Here is a 19,300-nt window from a genome sequence, read left to right as displayed (position 1 = left end):
ACTGCCATTCTCTGGTTGCGATTGAACAACGACGTTAACTTCCGCGAGAAGACCGAAGCAGACAAACTTCCCCCTGAGATCTGCTTGCTCTTTGACAACATTGTGCCGCAGCGGTGACCTTGTTCGCCGCCGTGTTCCTAAATCAATTTTCTTGTAACGTACAAGTGCATGCCAGCTGGAACTAATTATCATAAGTAAACACCATCCTGTTCCTCGCAAAAGGACAAAAGGGTCAAAGTGCCTGGTCTTGTTCAAATGGCCCTTTCTGATCTTTGTGGGAGAGACAAGACTTGAGTTCTAGTTAGGTTTAACTCGACTCAAATCAAGTAACTCTTTTATAAAGCACTATTAGGAAGGAGTCAAGCTAACCACAGCAACAAATGTTCATGCTATACATGTCCAACGCTCTTCAAAATTCCCAACCTTTCCGATTAACATATTGCAGTCCACAATTTTATTTTGAAGATCCCAGAAACTTTCAACCGGGTCTCAAAATACCAAAATATTCGATAGCTGCAGGCCTAGCTTAAACGCATCGTTTTTTTTTCTGATGATGAAAAAAAAAATGGTAATTTCAATCCCGTAATACGCCACTTCACACATCAGAGAACACAGTTTGCCGCATGACCGGGTTCGCTCTCAAAAGAGTTTTAAGTAAGCTGCCGAGAGTTCAGAACAAAAACCTTGCCGAATGCCGCGACGTTAAGCCCAACTACTGGCAAATAGGCCCAATTATTTGGAAAGAGAATTGTTTTTGTGTGTCTCCGCGGTTCCGCACTCGGCTGCCGTGCGCCAGATGCGGCTTGTTGCCAAACATGTCCAGAGAGGCCGAGCTCCTCCGCAGATGCGCACAAAAGCGTGACCCAAACAATTGTGCGCTATAATCACAACATGTCAAATACCTTCAGATGAAGCTGCTGAAAAACAGCCAGGCGGCGAAAAAGCTCTAACCTCAGTTTGCACAGCTTTTTTTTTTCTAGTACTTACTTATTGAATATTATATACCGTGAAACAAACAACAAAAAAAAGTTTTGAGAAATGGAAATGAGGCTGACAAGAGTGCACAGTCTGCATTTCTATGGGGGAAGGAGATGAAGCGAGATCAATAGGCGGCTCGCACTGGGGGCAGCAGTCGGGAGATCAAAACCGCTCTTTGGGTTGACAAAGCAAAGCTGGGCTTGTAAAATGATACGGCGTGCGACGGCGATGATGTAACCCTGTGACATGTATTAGCCCGGCTGAAGGTGGCACGCAAGAGTTGGGATGCGGCCTTTGAGGGTCCCCTCCCTCTACAACACGGCAAGGTAATCCGCTTCCTTAGTAATCCACTCCAGTTAAAACCTTCATCTAATTCAACAGCACCCTGAGAGTCCATGCGTCCAATGCAGATAAGCGTAGGTGCGCGCTGAAACGCCGCAAGAAAATGACGCTAGGGATCGGCATATCAGTCCATTCGGCAATTAACCCTTTGTGCAGTCTCGGCTCCATTTTCTGGACGAATACTTCCACATTCTACTCGCAGAATTTTGGCTTAAAGATGGCATCTTCCTGGAAGTGTGAGAACTAAGTTGGCCATGCCATTTTAAACTTTGACATGATGGGTATAATGAACCATATCGGTGAAATTTCAGCTCCCTGGTGTCTTCTTTCAATGCTTTCCTCTTGATGTGAAATGCCTTTGATATTAAGATCCTAATTGTGCATGTGTGTACTGTATACTGTAAATAAATGTGTGTGTGTGTATATATATATATATATATATATATATATATACACACACACATACACACACACACTACATATACTACAACAACTACATGCAGTATGTATATGTATATTGACATATTGTGGACATATACAGGTATATACTAATGGCTATTGAAATACAATTTATAAATAGGTGAACGGAAAAAAATATTAGTATTTATTATGTTTAAAAATCAGACACCAATGCACTATTGTAATGTAATTTCGTAATGTAATACACCAAAGAAAAACAAAGAGGTGGAAGCTATTTTTTAAAATATTCCTGCACCTTAGCTGAACTTTTTCCGAATAAAGTCTAGTTGCCAGTCCGTTAAAACACCATTAGTTGTGGACAAAAACAAAAAACAAACAACAAACAAACAAAAAGAATAAAATAATATGCATTTTGAGAGAAGCAGCATCGCCCGCATGTCACTGCTGCCTGTTTTCCTCCTCTCGTGGTCCAGCAATTCAGTGGCAGACGCCAGCCTTATTTAATAGATCTTGGCACCAAACTGGCACTATCAGTGCGTAAGCAGCTAAAGTGTCTGCATGCCAGAAACAACTAAGGGGCTTTGTCCGCGACGCCATAAGCAAAGCTGGAAAAGCCAAGTGAGTGGCATCCAATTGTGACAATTAACGCGTGTGGTGGACAATGTAAAATGACAATCAAGCATTCATGCGCTGATTGCAAAACTGATTTTCTCTAGCCCACACACAAGATGCCTCCCGTAATCCCAAATTCAGCGTGCGCAGCAAAGAGGATTCTAATGATGTTGCCACTGTTAACAAATACTGATGTATTCCTAATACCACCCCCCTTTAATTTTAATGTCATTTTTAATTGTGAGAATTGGGGAAGTAAAGTTTTCGAATTAAGAGCAAAGTGAGTGGAACAGGAAGCAACCTATTCCTAAAATGTGTTACAGTGACTCCTTTGCAAAACATTGTCTGCCTTTATTTTGTTAAATGTTATATCAATGCAGACATCTGTTAACCACAATTTTCCAGCAGGAAAGAATGACATAAAAAAGATGATGCTACTCTTCATATTTTCATGTGTTAATATCCATGTTATACATTTGTTGTGCGTTAAGTCTGTTTCAGATTTTCCACATTGTGAGCGGCCGGTGAATGCATCGCCACTGTAATGTTGATTTTCCTCGCATCGCGGTTCAAGTTACTATAATTTTACCATAAAAACTAACTTCAGCAACATTGTTTCATCAAGTTTATGCTTGTGTGTATAATTAATAAACAACCATTACCATTCTGTGTTTTGTAACCAGGGTATTCTTAATTTAATCAGCTTTTTACTCTCGGTTTTAGGACTATTCCTGTGTGTGAACAAGGATGGACTCGGACGTCGGTTCAGTCTGCCCGCTTCTTTTATTGAAAATAATGCCGTAACAATCTCAGCTAACCGCTAACTGACGTGCCCCTCCTCTGGCTCGCCACATTACGGTCAATATTTCAAGCAATATTTCAAGAAACAATACAACCAATATAAAAATGCACATATGCGCGTCAAAACCCGGCTTGTGGAACTGACATCAACTTTTTCAGTGACCATTTATAGGACGCACCCTTACTTTAGGGCCTTCGTTTTTGGGAGAAAAAGTGCACCTTATATTTGGGGAATGACGGGAATATGTGATTATTATTCTCATCCTTACCCATCCCGCATCCCATGTCTCGGACTTTCTTTCATCATTTTCTTCTTCGCCTCCCTGTCTATATCAGCGTCAGCTAATCTGTAACAAGTGTAAAATCACCACTCAAGTCGTGATGATCCTATTCGACACGGACTCACAAAGAGAAATTATTTTCTGTCCCCGCTCGAGCAGGGAAAGCATATTGAGATCCAGAGAACAAAAAAAACAAAAAAACGGCGTAGGCCCTTGTTCTCGTGTACCAAAAGCACAATGTTACTCAAGCAATCTTTGAAATGGACAATCCTATTCCTCTTGGTGCCATTCCCTGTTTTATTTCCCACTCACAGGAAGACAGTAAAGAGACCTTTTAGGCATCTCTCTTCCCACCACAAGCTCTCCTACACACCATTATTCCCCTTGTCGTGATGAAAACACCTAACACCCATGGCTTCCTCCTAACACCTAACATCCGCATTCCTCTCGTCTATCCACCTTACTCCCCGGTCGGCCATTTTGCCCACCGCCTTCCCTTTACCCCTCCATTGACTTAATGATTTCCTCCGCGCTCTCCCTTGGTCACGGTTCTCACCATCTCCCACCAGCTGCAGAAGGGCCAGGTCAAGAGGACGTTTCCAGCGTGAGTTTTTGTGCAGGGCGATACCGTAGCCTGTGGTGGCAAAAACCTTCCCCGAGCCTATGGTCATCACCTTGGAGGAAAATTAAAAAGACAACGGGCACATTAAACAGAGCTGAGCGTATATGTCATCTTCTCTCTATTTATGTCCGCTGTGCGGAAGCGCAGCGTGTGCTTGGGAGCCGCTTCGTACCTTACAACCTTCGTCCTTCCTGGCCATATAGTTCAATACTGCAGCGTCGTAAATAAAAGCGTCCAGTTTCCTGTAAAGGGATCAAGGAAAAATGCATTCATCATTAAATGGGAGGAGAAGCGGGAGATCGAAGGGTTCGGCCATGGCCGAACGTATAGCCCTCATTTACGTATGCTTCCTGTCAGATTTATTACATTTTTTAACGACACTTGAAGTGGTAACTCCAGGCAAAGTTCTTCAAAAGACAGACCGCGCAGCGTCACCTGCTTTATTTCTGGCTCATTTACATCACTAATGACAATGCGTAAAAAGCGGATGACATTTTGCAAAGGAGTCACTATAACACAAGTTGGCAAAATGTTTCTTCATCTTCCAATTAATTTGCTCTTAATTTGAAATGAAGGAAAATGTCCTGATTCTGTACGGTTCCTTAAAGAGCATTAACATAGTATAGCTGATACCTGCACAAAAAGCCTGCTCAAATGTAACGTAATGTCACATTTGCATGCATTTCACGATGCTAATGTTTGAACAAACTCTCCATTTTAGGGGTTTCCTAAAAAGTGATAATTTGGGATTTATGTGAGTTCCACTATACTCCAGCGATATAAATGATAAAAAACATTTCTTTGAGTATAATTATATTGAAGGGTGAATTTTCATCTGAATTTGGACGCCCTGTAGATTTTATGGAGCTCTTAGCATCTAATGGATTAAAAAAAATACAGTATCTATTTTATTTAATTGCTAGTGAGAGAGTATTTTGCAGTGCAAAAAAAAAATAGGCAGACCCTTATAATGATAGCAGCATCAAAAGTTTAGTTTCAGTATGCTAAAACAATGGCTGAAATGTCAAAAAAGGGAAAGAGAGCAAAAACAAGAATAAAATAACATGGAGAAGAGAGGAATATACGTGGGGGAGGGAGAGGGGAGGATGGGGATTTATACGTCGTGAAAAGCATGGTGACAAGGGGAAAAATAGAGAGAGGGGAGGAAAAAGATTTACACACTTCAGGGGGAAAAGACATGGGCTGGAGTGGTGTGGATTATAAAGTTTAAATACAGACATAGTGAGAAAACACACTTGAAGGGACAAAGAAAAGACCAAAATAGAGTTGAAGAAGCATGGATGGGAGATGAATGATTAGATGAAAAATGAGATTAGGTTGGGCTGCAGCAACAGACAAAACAGCATGATACTAGCTAGCAATAGTTTCAATTATTTAAAGCGTGACAACAGTGAGTTATATCTGTGGTGACGCGGCTTCGAGGCGGTAAGAGCGATGACAGTTTTGGGATAAAATAAACTGGGATTACGCAAAATACATCTGGCTGTAGATGGAGGTTTTTACTGGAAAAGTAACAAGAAGCTGCTGCGCTGGTTATACTGGGTTATATTTTCGTGACCGCCGTAAATCCCAGATGGTGTGTGGCATGACGAGTAAATTCTGCCCGGAGGCAGTTAGATTTGCAAGGGGATCTGTCGAGTTGGAAGGGCTGCGCCGTTATGGGTGTGGTCATGGCTAACTTCAATCATGGCAAATCAAAGCAGCTTCTTTATTTCTCTTTAAATTCATCGCCGGGCACCCCCACTTTTGTATATATGATATACTGTATAATATGATGTAAAGATTCAGGGGGTTTGATGCCCACTTATGAATAGCAATGTGGTAACAATGTGGTATTACAATATTAAAATGTACAGATCGTTTTTTTTACACATTACCTTTTTGAAGCAGTGTTGCAAGGCAGCTAGAGAGAAAGACTAACCCCAAAACTGGGGGTTATCAAAATTTTGTGGACATTTCCAATTAAAAAAGTGACGAAAATAAAGTAAGGTTATATTATTGCAACAGGAAAAAAGCATACCACCACAGTACGGGGGGTATGCAAAGACCATCTTGACATATGGCTCCATTGCTTGTCTTAGTGCACCACCTAGTGGCCTAATAATTGAAAAAAAAAAAACCATCGCAAAAAAAAATACATCGCCTGTATTATTCAAGAATATAACCTGTCAGGTTTTAGGTGTTCAAATTTTAACCAGTAGGGGGCAGTCAAGCACAAAACATGCCAAGTTTGCTTGTCAAGATGAAGAAGTAGAAATAGAAAAAAGAAGAAACGGAAAAAAAAATAGAAGAGGAAGCACAAGTTATTAATTTCATAGTAGCTAAAAGACAGCTCCGCTCTCAAGTTTACTCTTGGAATTCTGTAGTATTATCATCTGTAAGTGGCTTTAAGGATGCAAATTATTTATTTATTGTATTTATAACCTTGTGTATGCATGAACTCAATGGTAGTTACAGTTTGTTGACCCTAGTTTTTGTTGATGCTAGTGTGCTAATGCTAATCGTGAGGTCTAACGTGTTAGCATAGACAAATTTAGTTTTTGTCCTTAGTTGGGAAAGGGCAAAATCGGGACAAAATCAGCCTGATACTCTTGGATGTGGTCTGAACATAGATACGGTCGAGATGAAACTTTCTGCCACCAAATTGCCACTCTGCCATGCGAATCTGCAAGACTCGTTTTCTATTGCAACGAAAATCAGGATCCCTCTGCTTTTGCCAAACGACACTTATGCGCTGCCTCCAAAAATATAGCCCGCAGTCTTGAAGGTGTTGGAAGTGATGCAAGCAAAGGTGACAGGAAGAAAAAATCTTGTGACAAAAGATTAAAATGTTAGTGGGAGTTGAAGAGAATGGCGATGCAAGCTTTTAACATAACAGTTGCAACGCGGCAGGTGTGAGGGGAATAAGAATGAGAGGAAGCGCAGGCATTCATCTGATGATCTGCTGTCACACTTAAAATGAATGCTTTTGGGGACATTTTTCATTTAACAGCCTCGCGCTGAAAACTATTTTCTTTTCAATGTTGGCTGGATTTTCTGTCATTGTTGGCTCATCGTGTGTTCCTTGTTACTTTTGAACTCTCTTTTAATCAGGGACTTTTTTTTAATTAATTTAGAGAGCTACCAATTGCTTTTTTCTATCTCTTTGGATTCATTTGTATTTCTCAGCAAGCAAGTTAAATATCTGCTTTGGTTTTATTTCTGTTGAACTTGTGTGTTTTTATATGGTGAAATAATAGAGATGAGCATCCCAATGGTGTCCTTTGACGCTCATTTCTGTGTGCTTGGATTCTTTACTGGCCCATAATACTGTACACTAAAATCTGCTGACATAAATCGACCGCTAATCAAGGAAAGTCAACCTGGTTGCAATAATCATAAGGATTCTTGTTTGTGCTTTTGACAGCTTTTGATGTAAAGAAGCCAACATCATGTAACAGGTCGAAGCACGTCTGATCTAATAAAAGTCTCATTTTAAGATCATACAGTTGTATTAGTGGTGCAGAAATCCATCCAGTCAACACAAGCACAATTTAGACGTATAAACAGTTTAAGGTTTAAATAGAGGCAGTTTTGCGTATCCAATAAGAGAGAAGAGATTCATTCACAGAGGAAGTGAGTCCATCGCTTAAAGTTGGTCGCTACGGCAACTGAATTATATTCCCATTTTAATATGTGCGAGGAACACAATTACTAGCCATAACTGTTTAAACACGTCCCCAGAGTAACAAATTAAGCGCGATAAACAATCTTTGTGGAGGAAAAAAATTGATTATAAGGCTAAAGATTTTATGGGGGAAGTCTTTTAATGATGCGGCTAAGGCTCGAATGCGGAAATAAGCTTTTTTTTTTTTTTTCAAGAATTAAAGTACCTTGCAGGAAAATCGGGTAAGGGTTAGGAACATTTTTTTTTTAAAACTCATGTCATAGCTCGTTTGTCTTGGAGGAGTCGAAGTGGACCAAAATGGATAATACCGAAAATCAATCCAGAGAAGAAGAGATTAAATACGCATCCAGCCAACTTTTCAGACCCTGTTTGCGGATTGTCCAGTTGTTCATCACAGTGATTTTCCAAACAGGGGTACGTGAAGGCATTTTTGCGGATACGTGAATGCTTTTTCATACCGTGGCAGGAACAATATCCTTTCATTTTCAAATTAAGAGCAAATTCACTGGAACATGAACCAATCTATTGCTAAATTATGAATCTTTTGCAAAACGTTGCATCCTTCTGTGTTAAAGTTTTATCCGGATGCAATGTTCAATGTTCGATCTTTCGGAAATACATCTAGACATATCACTACGAATTAAGTTGAATAAAAACAGACATGGTTTGCTGTTGTTGGGGTTTCAAAGAGAAATGCTTTTCACTGTTTTTTTTTTTCAACAACTGACATTCATTCTTTAGTACCCGATTATGCAATTCAAAGATGGAAACACCATTCAACGACACATTGAGACAGAATTGAGGCGGCTTGAATGTAAGGTCAAGTTAAGACAAACCAACCCGGTCTTGAGGTTGAGAATGGCGTCCTCCACTCCTCTCTGGTTGTATTTGCCCATGTACTGGTGCATATCCGGGTAGTTGGAGCGGATGTTTTTTTCTGTGCTCCCGTTAGGCACCGTGCCAAACTTTAGCGGTGGGTACTGCTCCTCGGGATGCTGAAACTAAAGGGCACGAAAGGGTCCGTGAGACATCTCAGGCTGCGCGCCAATCTGTTTGACCTATTTCTGTTCCTCTTTTACAGACAAAGTTGTTCCACTTTGAGCACGGTCAAATCTCGGGTGACAAAAGGTCAAACCGTGGAGTATTTAGAGCTGCTTTTTAAGTATTGAAGAACTGTGGTAATAGCGTTATGTTAAATGAGATTTGATCCTTTTCTCCAAGCCCTCCAATGTAATCAATTTTACTGTTTAAATTCATGGGATTTGACTCCCTTACCACTTCAATTTGCCTTTTTTTTTCCAACCCCCAGTACAGCTCATTAGCATTCAAGCGATGAAGTACCTTCTTGTCTGAGAGCCCTGACACCGTGTCAATGTACTCCTCCTGGATCATGAAGGCCGCCAGGTTAGCAGTGTACGAGGCCAGGAAAATGACGGCGAAGAAGGCCCAGATCAGCACCATGATCTTGCTGGTTGTTCCTCTGGGGTTCTCCACCGGCACAGAGTTATTGAAGACAATGGCCCATAAAAGCCACACAGACTTTCCTATAGTGAAAGTAGAGCCTCCAGACTCTGTCCGTAGAGATGAGGGAGGGAAAGAAAACGGTTGGCGGTTGTAAAATTTCCATGCACAAGCATTCGAGTGTTAAAATGGAACCTTGGTGATGGTGTAAAATGCTTCAAATTCACACATACATACATTTTTTTTGTGATTGGACTTAAGGGGTTACATGCGATTTTAACAGGGATTCTGCAGGTGTCATCAAATTTTGTACTTTTTCTTTTCAAATTAAGAACAAATTGATTGGAACATGAAGCGGCTTATTGCTAAATTGTGTTTCCGTGACTTGTTTGCAAAATGTTAGATGCCTTTATTTGGTTAAGCTCAAAAAAATCAAAAACTTGACATAGGAGAAAAAAAACTGAGCTCAGTTTTGGTTTCCACACCGAAAAAAAGACCTTTAAAAAGAGCCGTCAGACCTGACAACAAACATTGTATTCCGCAGTGTAAGCTCACGATACAAATCACCATTCGAGCCGTCGTGATGCTCTGCCACGATTTGACAGTAAGTAACGGAGGAAATAAGGCGAGCGGCGTGATGGGCGCGCAGAAGGATGACTCAGTTAAATCTATGCAAAGTGAAGCAATCATGCAGTAGAAGACCGGCCGACGCATCAGAGACATTAAATATCACAGGAGTACAAACTACACTGCTGAATAATAGATGGCAACTTCAGCGTTAGACATACTCGGATGCGGTTCAACAACTCCCTCTTCACCCACAGTCGAAAGGCGCCGCTTGTGGTTGATTTGAACAATCAGGTGATTTATGTTTCGCACTCCCACTCAATAGGGGGCAGCATATTACGTTAAAGTCAACCGCGCTTTGCCACAATCACCCGGAGACGCTACCGGTGCTCCGAAATGACAGGGCTCATATTTCCCGTGCACCGGGATGCCGACCACCCTCTGTGCGCTAGCATCAAGGAAGCACGACGCTGCCGCTTAACAATAACTCTCGGCGACAGCTCACTCAGAAAGTGAGAAGGGGGAAAAAAAAAAAAAAAAAACAACAATGGCACCATGGACCCAGTGAGGGGAAATAAATTTTTAAATAAGCGAGTGTCTTTTTCTGTATCCTTTTAAAAAGTTGCCTTCAATGACTCCGCCTCAGCTACCGCCGTGCAAAAAAATATAACTGCTTGCGGTGATTCACTATCGGCATCTTTTTGGCAAAGTTAGCGCAGGTTATAAGCGAGCAGATGATGTGCAGCCTCCTGATAAGTTTACAATCTGGTTGCTCTCCATATTTTTACTGGGCAGCTTCTGGTGCAATGATAAAAATGCCACTAAATCAACCGGGACCGAACCCTGCATAGGGTCTAGCGCGAGACCATTTTGAACCACAAAATAACCAAGATTGATATCAATATTGCAATATTATTTAGATCTACAACTTGGACTGCTTGTAATTTATTACTTAGTGGGCATTTTACATTGCACATTTTTTTTCTCAAAATCTTGTACATATTACAGAAAAGTAACCATCAAAACAGCTTAAATTCCCATACGAGAAATGTGCACGCCCAGCTCACCTTTAATCTGACTACACTTCCCATGATTCTTAGACAAGAAAGAAGGAGGTATATGCCACAACAGTGAATTTCATTATGGGAAAACAAAACTTGAAGTTTATGCAATTATTTTTTGTACATATATGTTAAATTACCCTTTTTCTAGTATAAACCGCATCCCAGTTGTGTCCTCACTATTTGTCCGTTTGATCTGTGTGGCGACAGTGAAGGACTGCGTTCGCACTCATCTATCAAGCGGGGAAAAACAGAGCAAGCGGACTCATCACTCACTCTTGCCAGTTTGTAGACTGCGGTTGTAGCCCACAGGACTGAAGAACTCAAAGATGAAGACAGTCACAGCCACTACGGTCAGGCACATGACGAACATCATCACCCAAACTGCTGGGCTGTACGGCTCTTTGGGGGCAAATGAAAGACTTCAGTAAACACACTTGTATTATTTCATAGAGTCATCCTTGTCATTTTAGCAGTTCATGTTGAGAAACCTTAGGGGAGGAGCGAAGAAAAATTGTTTGAAACTTACAATATAAACATTTTAGAGTGCATGCATATATGTTCCACAAATACGTTTGAATGATAACTATGCACTCGTAGGCTAAATTTTAAGAATTGCATTTTTACCATTATGCCACACGATATTGGCTGGTGAATGTGCAAGCCTGTAAAAAATGGCCGACATTATCACAATACTTTAAAAAAATCAAATGATTAAAGATTTTTTTATTTTTCTACATCTTTATTATGTCTTTTCAGCATTTATTCCCATATGGTGTGCACATGTACAAATCAATATCCTGTGGCATGAGGAAAAAAATATGTGTGAACGTACGTACCTGCAAATACATTCAAATGTACTTGCAAATACATTCAAACACACTTTCAGTTTTCAAATATATGAAATAAGAGAAATAAGCTGCGAATAAAGAATCACATTTGCATTCATTATTTTTTACTCACAGTACTACACACATTTGCTTCTTGAAATTACATCATGTGAAGTCCTTACCTAGGAAAGCAGATGGTGATACAGTTCCATTGCTACGGGAGACCATGACACTGATGCCCGTTTCCACAAAAGGGACGGAGAAATCCACAACCTCAGACCTCTCTTCATTGATAGTCAGAGAGCCGATGGCCATGTCTGCCCGCTTGTACACCACCTAAGAGGATGGCAACCAATGACAAGAGAGAAACTAATTATCTTAGCCCCCGTAATTATGATTCTACACTGACCATTTGTAGACCCGTAAAATGCGCATGTATTCAGTGCACAATGTTACAAATGCACAACATGTGTCTCCTTCGCATCTGTTTAGCATACAAAATGAGCCCGAGCCTGTCTCCTCACTGCCACCATTTAGGAAAAAAAAAACCCACACCAACCCCGAAAAGTCATCTGATTGTACAATTGAAATGTTAATCTACATTAGACATGGCACATCCACTCTTCAGAGCAAATCAGCAGAAAAATGAAGCGAAGCGTAACGAGGAGCGCCCTCCCCTCAACTTCGCAAAGTCTGGATTACCTGATCAAAGAATGGCCGCCTTTGCAACATCTGATCAAAAGGCGCACGCACGCCAGTCACGGACAACATTTGCACGGCGCTTTGTGTGTGAAAATAGATTTGATTGACAGCTGTGCCCGGGGTTCGAGTCACAAATGATAGTGAGAACCTTCTTAAAGCTGTGACAACTGGAGGTCGACGGGGGAAAAAAATACTGTACAATCGGAAAAGATGGATGCTTTATTGAAAAATATTGTTGGAGTGGGGCTAAAACCTCATACATAGGTCACACATTGGTGATTTTCATATATATACTGTATATATATATATATATATATATATATATATATATATATATATATTTTTTTTTTTAATGTATACTATCAGTCAGTCAACATGCGTGTGATAATTGAGCAATCTAAAGAGCTGAAAATGAAAGCAATTTTAAAGAAATTATTGGAATATAAATATATATATATATATATATATATATATATATATATATATATATATATATATATATATATATATGTATGAGGTCTAAAAGGAAGTAAAAAAAATGTGTACAAATGAAGCAGATTGAAAATCATTTGGGGAGGGGGGTCAATTTTATGCATAATTAGCCAAATAAATAAAATATCTGTATTGCCCTTCAAAAAAGGGCACCACTGACCATCAACAAACTAGCAGCACTAGCAAGACTAAGCTAGCATTAGCATTATAAACAAGCTAATGTTAACTACGTACAGCTGCAACATTGGTAGCATGTTTTTTTTAATTGGAATATTGTTCATATATTTATTTATGTTATTGCAAGAAATATAATGTTATTTTTTTAAAGTGAGCGCTAAACCAAGAATAATCTTATAATGTACTGTAATGAAATGTAAAAAAAAATAGCTAGTCAAACCGCTGACCATCAACAAAATAGCTGCACTAGCAAGACTAAGATAGCATTAGCACTCAAAACAAGCTAACGTTACCTACGTACAGTTGCAACGCAGGTAGCGTGTTTTTTTTTTTATTTATTTTTTGATTGGGATATTGTATATATTTCTATTTGTATATAAAACGTTTATCTGACTGCGTTAGTTATTGTGAAATTAAATGCTTTCCGTTTGAACGTTTATGTTAATTTGAAAATTTACCGGTAGTTCTTAAAACGATCATCCATTTTCCTAATTTGGGCACATAAACAGAAAAAAAAACGAAACTAGGCTGCGCCTGCACTGAAGTAAGGCGAAAATATGGAGCTAGTTCGAAAAAAATGCATATCAAGGACAAATCAAACCATCCAGAAATGTTGACGCGAGTGTTTCGTTAGATAAACGCGATGTGTTTGCAGGAGCGCGTGTTTACCATCATGCTTGTCCATTTAATTAGTGTAACTGTCTGCTTTTGCCATTCTCTCTCGATCTCTGTCAGAGTATTCTTGCCTTTAATGGTCACCCAGGGGGCTGACGAATGTGGCTTATTGACAGAAAATCCCGCACAAGTAAACAAGCCCGGCAGGCACAAATACGCAAAAGAGAAACGCGACGCAGCGCACTCGCCTCTCCAATCATGCCGTTCCAAACGCCGTCGATTTTCTTCCCGTGTTTCCCGTTGGTCACTAGGTAAAGGTCGTAGGTGAAGCCCACAATCTTGGCTAATCTTTTGAGGATGTCGATGCAGAAGCCCTTGCAGCATTGCTTCATGGGAGCCACGCCCTCGTGGTTGGCACTAGAAAAGCAGGCACGCGAGAAGAAAAACATTTCTTCAATCATTCTGAATTACGATTTTGATCGTCTATGGAAGAAATAAACCCAACGAACACTCATTAGGTCTGATTTATTTGAAAAAAAAAAAAAAAAAAGCTGTGGAAATTTTTCCGACAAGAATAATGAATACATATATTTCATGAGTTTTAATTGGTCATGTGACAATCACCTGACTCCTGATTGATTGGTCCCTTTAACACACGTGGTCATTTTCAGTCGACAGCAAGTGACAAACGTACATTTTTAAAAGCTTTCGTTGTACATGAAAAATAATTGAAATAACTCATTTCGTTTATATTTTTGGGAGTCCGGACATTCAATCCCAGGTATTTATTTATATTTTTCATTTAAATGTTTTGAGTTTTAGGCTTATAGGAGTGTCGAAAATGGCTGGTACTAAGCGACATAATTGACTGCTAAAATGTCAATATAAGTGGACTATCTCTTGAAAAAGTTAATATCTATTGGAAACTAATGTAAGGGGTAAGCGAATTTTCAGACCTTGGATTTTTAAAATGTCAAATTAGTCAAATTAATGTGATTTATTACCCAGCCCTACTACAGGAGCCGATGAACTATAGTGTATCATGTGCAATCCCAAAACCTCTGAGTCATTCCTCTCATCCCCCTGGAGAGAAGATATTGATTTTGCTCACGCGGTAAAGAGAGCGCGATTTGGAGAGGTGACAGATGTTGGAGGGCATCTTGATGGCTCGGGAACCTCCTTTCATAACGGAGAAGCAACCACACTAAGGCTCAATAACGCAATCAAGAGAATATTTGACATATGACGTGTTAAAAATTCTGACAAAGTTCCCTCAGAAGGAAATATATGAGATCATCTAATGACACTCATACAACCATGCATTTTGGCAACAGAGACTCTCCACGCTTTGCTTCACAGCTGCGGGTACAGAGAAAATTGTAAAGGAAATAAATGATACAATAACAAATATTATTATGATCATTTCTAAAGTCCTTGCGTTATTAGTTGATATAATTACCGGAACTGATCATGATGTAATTTGACAGATATCAAACCTGATATTAAGGGGCCGTCTGCAGGGCACGGAGTCCCGGATGCAAGTTCCGGACGCCGGATCCGCCAGCTCCACGATGACAAACGGTCGTTCCTCCAGCGTGACGACGCGCAGGTGCTGGGCATCGTCTGGCGGTTTAAGAAAAGGCCCGTAGCGGGACCAGGCCGGATATCGCAGTCTCAGTACGCCGTTCTCCCACGAGCCTACCTGGGAAGACAGATAAGCGGAATGAAACACAGGCACGCTTGCACGCATTTGCATCATACGACAATGGATTTAGTTATCTAGTTGACATGCAAATTGTAAGCAACATGAATATGCCACTGGAATGTATTATTGATCCCAATTAAACAAGAAATATGGGAGCTTGTAAACGCTACCTAGAACAGTGTTTATCGCCACTGTATTATGAAATCCCAAGCAAAGCACACGCGCGAATAAGCAATTAAAAGCGTGAATAAGCAAGGCGACTTTATTCATATAGTTCATTTCAAAAGCTAAAGGACAGAAAGAAAATAAAAAGTGGGAAAGTACTAAAAGATTGTATTAGTAGCCAAATTGAGTTTTAAAAGGATTAAAAGACCTGAGTCAGAGGAATGAGGGGGAAAAAAAAGCTAACTTTTAAACCTAGCGTTAAAAGCATTTATACTTGGGATTGTTTTCACTTTGGTTGCCAATTGATTCCATTTGCAAGCAGCAGAACGACCAAATGGCATTTTACAATTTTTGTATATATATATAGTGCTCTATTTTCCTTTTTAAGATCTTAAAATTCTGATACTGGTCTATAATAAATCGCTTGCGGCCTTTTCAATAATATATCTAAAATGAAACCAGAACGTAGTCATTTAATTAATAACATATCGATTGTTAGGTCTGCATCTGTAAGATACTCAACAAAATAAAATCAAGGTTTTGCAGTAGTCATAACACAATTTAGCAGTCAAAATGATTCACGTTCTAATTGATTTATTCTTAATCGGAAAAGAAAAATGTACTGTTTCTGTCACGGCATCCAAATGCATGACAACAGCTTCATTGTTGATTTTTTTCATAAGGTCACATTACACTAAGGAACACAATTTTTGTTGTTAGGTCTGAAAGTTCTTTTTAAGTATTGTATGGGTACAGAATCCAAAACTGATCTTGGTTATTCTATATCATGTCTCTGACTATAAGTTGCTTCATGTTCCAAATTATTTGCTCTTAATTTGAAAAGAAAAATGAACAATTCCTGTCATGGCACATTATTGTAGTAATTTTGGTTAGCTAAAATTGGCTCCTAAATGCGTCAGCTGCATTGTTTTTAGATGCCTTTAGATTCAAGATTCAAAGTGTTTATTGTCTTGTGCACAGCGGAGAAACAAATTTCTCCGCACAATGAAATACTTACTTTGCCCTCCCTCCGCACGAATATCATAAAAAAAGAACAAGTACCAAGTTAAGTCAAAAACAAGGTATTGTTGCAGTCGGTCTTTTGGGATTGCTTGTGTGAAGCAAAATGAGTTGCCTTGTTTACTAAATGCTCTATCGCCGCCTTGCCTTCTTTGCATGAGGAGCTACGCCGAGATTTTACCATCGTTTTGCAATGAAAGGAGCGACTAACAATAGCGATAGAAAGTGACTCAACAGTTGCACTCAAAAGCAGAACACCGATCATTGTTTGAGATCGCTTCATTTCATCCTCCTTATCCTGCAAAAATGAACTCGTACAGCTACATGGCCACAAAATGACCACTGAGATTAATGACCATCTCTGTGACAGTCTCAATAAAAAATGAACGTTATTATCTCCATAAAGGTACTATTTACTGCAGGCATGGCCGTGCTGCTCGTTTCCATTATATCGTTACAGGTATCGGGAGCCGTTGGCTTGACTTGCAAACAACGTGGCTCTAAATTATAATTGTTACGCTGGACGGGAGCAATTACCTGGCAAATTCATGCACATGCAAAAGGATACGCTGACGGATGGCGGCCGACTCGTAAATCCAGATTTGTTGCACTCGTCATGTATTGATACATTGAGCCGCATGATATTAACGTTGACGTTATGGCGGGGAGTGAAAATGTAACGCGTATACATGTGACGGCGCCAGAAATGGCTTTCAGACTAAAGCAGGTGGACACGCTCCCAACAAGCTTCATTTTGCGCTCCTCGATGTCATTTTTTTCCAGGAGCGTAGCAGCAAGCATCTTCCAGCAACAGCTGCGCAGATGTGAAAATTGGATAAAACGTGTAACCCCACCTCCAAAGCCTATGCTTCATTAAAAATGTATCTGTTGCAATTAAAATCTAACACTTCAATCTTAGTCTGAGCAAAGGACCTGCAGGGGACAAGATGAGCTAAGCCTATATGAGCCATTAGCAAGCGGCCGTCGTGATGTGCCGTGTGACTCATGTGTCGCTTTGTTCTCGGTCACAATCGCATGTTTGCATGAACTGCGCATTATGCACTTGAAGAACACAAAACGATCCAGGAATTTTGGTCACTTTGTTGCTAAAAGCGCAAGTTTTTCTTTTTTTTCCCTTCCAAGTGTGAAAACTCGAAATTGAGAAGTCCAATACCAAGCATGATACCACTTGCACTAGCATAGTCTGGGATGTTCGATACCACTTTTTTTCCAGATCAATACCAGTACGAGTACTCGACATTTGTGTAATACTGTTACAAGTGTAGATACCGTCAATAGTTTTGATCCAAAAATGACATCATTTAAAAGAAAGGTCCATAGCATTCTTCAGAAAAATGTCATGAATTTAACGGCAATTTTTTAATCTATTGATTTACAATTTCTATTCTACTTATAGTAAAACCTTATACTAGTGTCGGCTGCCATCACGAGTACAGATACCTTGAAATAAGGCATGTGTCAGTTCAGTTTGATACCGATGCATGGTATTGGTACTAGTTCATCCAAACTTTGTGAAAATTGTTTTGGGCAAAATTACCATGAAAGATTTTATGGTATTTTGTCATAGAAATGCATAAAAGTACAGTACGAAGAACACCAAAGTCTAGGGATGTTCGATACCACTAATTTTCAGACCGATACCAGTACAAGCACTTATCTTTTGAGTAGTCACTGATATCGTTACCAAATGGAAATGCATGAGTGAGCCCTAATGCTACCCGTGTTTACGCCATTTTTTTACATACTTGCAGTTTTCTTAAACATTTTATGTTCTGTTATGTATTTTATTGGCATATTTAAATTTAAATTTAGAGAATAAAATAAAATAATATCATGTAACAATCACTATGCTAGCTACACCGGGCCAACCCTTGTCACTCTGGACACCCTTCTGGCCAACACCAAAACTGGGGAAAATTTTCTTACACTTTTACATGCATGTGCAGACTTGAAAACTGCCGTCGTTTATTTCGATGCATATTTACATTTGAATTCAGATAATAAAATGAAATAATCCCATTTCCATGAAACGATGACTATGCATGCCCTGTGGGCCACCCCATAAAAGAAATGCTGGCTACGCCCCCGAATGAAATGACTGTGAAGAAGAAGCTAAAAGTAATTTAGCTTCAATTAGTCCACACTTGACACCACACGCCGGTCCAGTTACACCGCGGCTCTAATTTGGGTCCATGCTTCCGGTGGGAATAACCGCATCGTGTAAAATGCTCACTTCACTCGTAAGAATTTCAATCTTTTTTTAAACGGTTGATTGTGTGACGCTAGCACAATGCTAAATGGCTCTCGAATGACTTTGGACTTAACTGGGACCGTATTTGAGTGTTGGATAGGGCTGATTGCCGGCCGTAATCAGCTGAAGAATCTGCACTTTTACAACCGGCGTAAATGTGTTCAGTTCCGTTCAACCACTGTGCCAAAAAAAAAAAAAGAAAAAAAGAAAAAGCAGCAGGGAGAAATCTCCATCCTTGTCAATTTGCCTCGGTTTGATGGATGCATTTTTATGCCCGGGGGCGCTTGGTCTGCTCAAAATGCATATTCACCACAGACCTGCAGGTTGAAGATTCATTGATGCTCCGGGATGGCAATTGTTTGGTTGAAAAGGCGTACGTCTCGAAAACAGCATTCTAGGCTTTGGTACTGTCGTATACGCTGGTGCGGAATGTGTGAAAAGCAACGTATTGCACCACCGCATCCAGTCTTGCAGCATCACTTGACAATT

At 39.9% G+C, this 19,300-nt stretch overlaps 1 protein-coding gene across 2 annotated transcripts in view; it reads right to left on the bottom strand.

The window, feature by feature from the left end:
• The window catches only part of grin2db (glutamate receptor, ionotropic, N-methyl D-aspartate 2D, b), an 84,827-nt gene that overhangs the window by 15,403 nt on the left and 50,124 nt on the right, over positions 1-19,300 (bottom strand). For both annotated transcript variants that reach the window (XM_088410059.1, XM_088410060.1), the window contains 8 exons: positions 15,146-15,351; positions 13,898-14,066; positions 11,846-11,999; positions 11,110-11,235; positions 9,086-9,315; positions 8,585-8,745; positions 4,229-4,298; positions 3,991-4,108 (listed from right to left, as the gene is read on the bottom strand). In XM_088410059.1, the coding sequence (XP_088266185.1) occupies positions 3,991-4,108; positions 4,229-4,298; positions 8,585-8,745; positions 9,086-9,315; positions 11,110-11,235; positions 11,846-11,999; positions 13,898-14,066; positions 15,146-15,351 (1,234 nt within the window). The remainder of the gene's footprint in view (positions 1-3,990; positions 4,109-4,228; positions 4,299-8,584; positions 8,746-9,085; positions 9,316-11,109; positions 11,236-11,845; positions 12,000-13,897; positions 14,067-15,145; positions 15,352-19,300) is intronic.

This window comes from Hippichthys cyanospilos, chromosome 3 (genome assembly GCF_059441005.1).
Source record: "Hippichthys cyanospilos isolate Australia breed blue-spotted pipefish chromosome 3, RoL_Hcya_1.0, whole genome shotgun sequence".
NCBI classification, from domain to species: domain Eukaryota; kingdom Metazoa; phylum Chordata; class Actinopteri; order Syngnathiformes; family Syngnathidae; genus Hippichthys; species Hippichthys cyanospilos.
The sequence above is the reverse complement of the archived record's forward strand: the minus strand, read 5'-3'. Positions and strand labels throughout refer to the sequence as shown.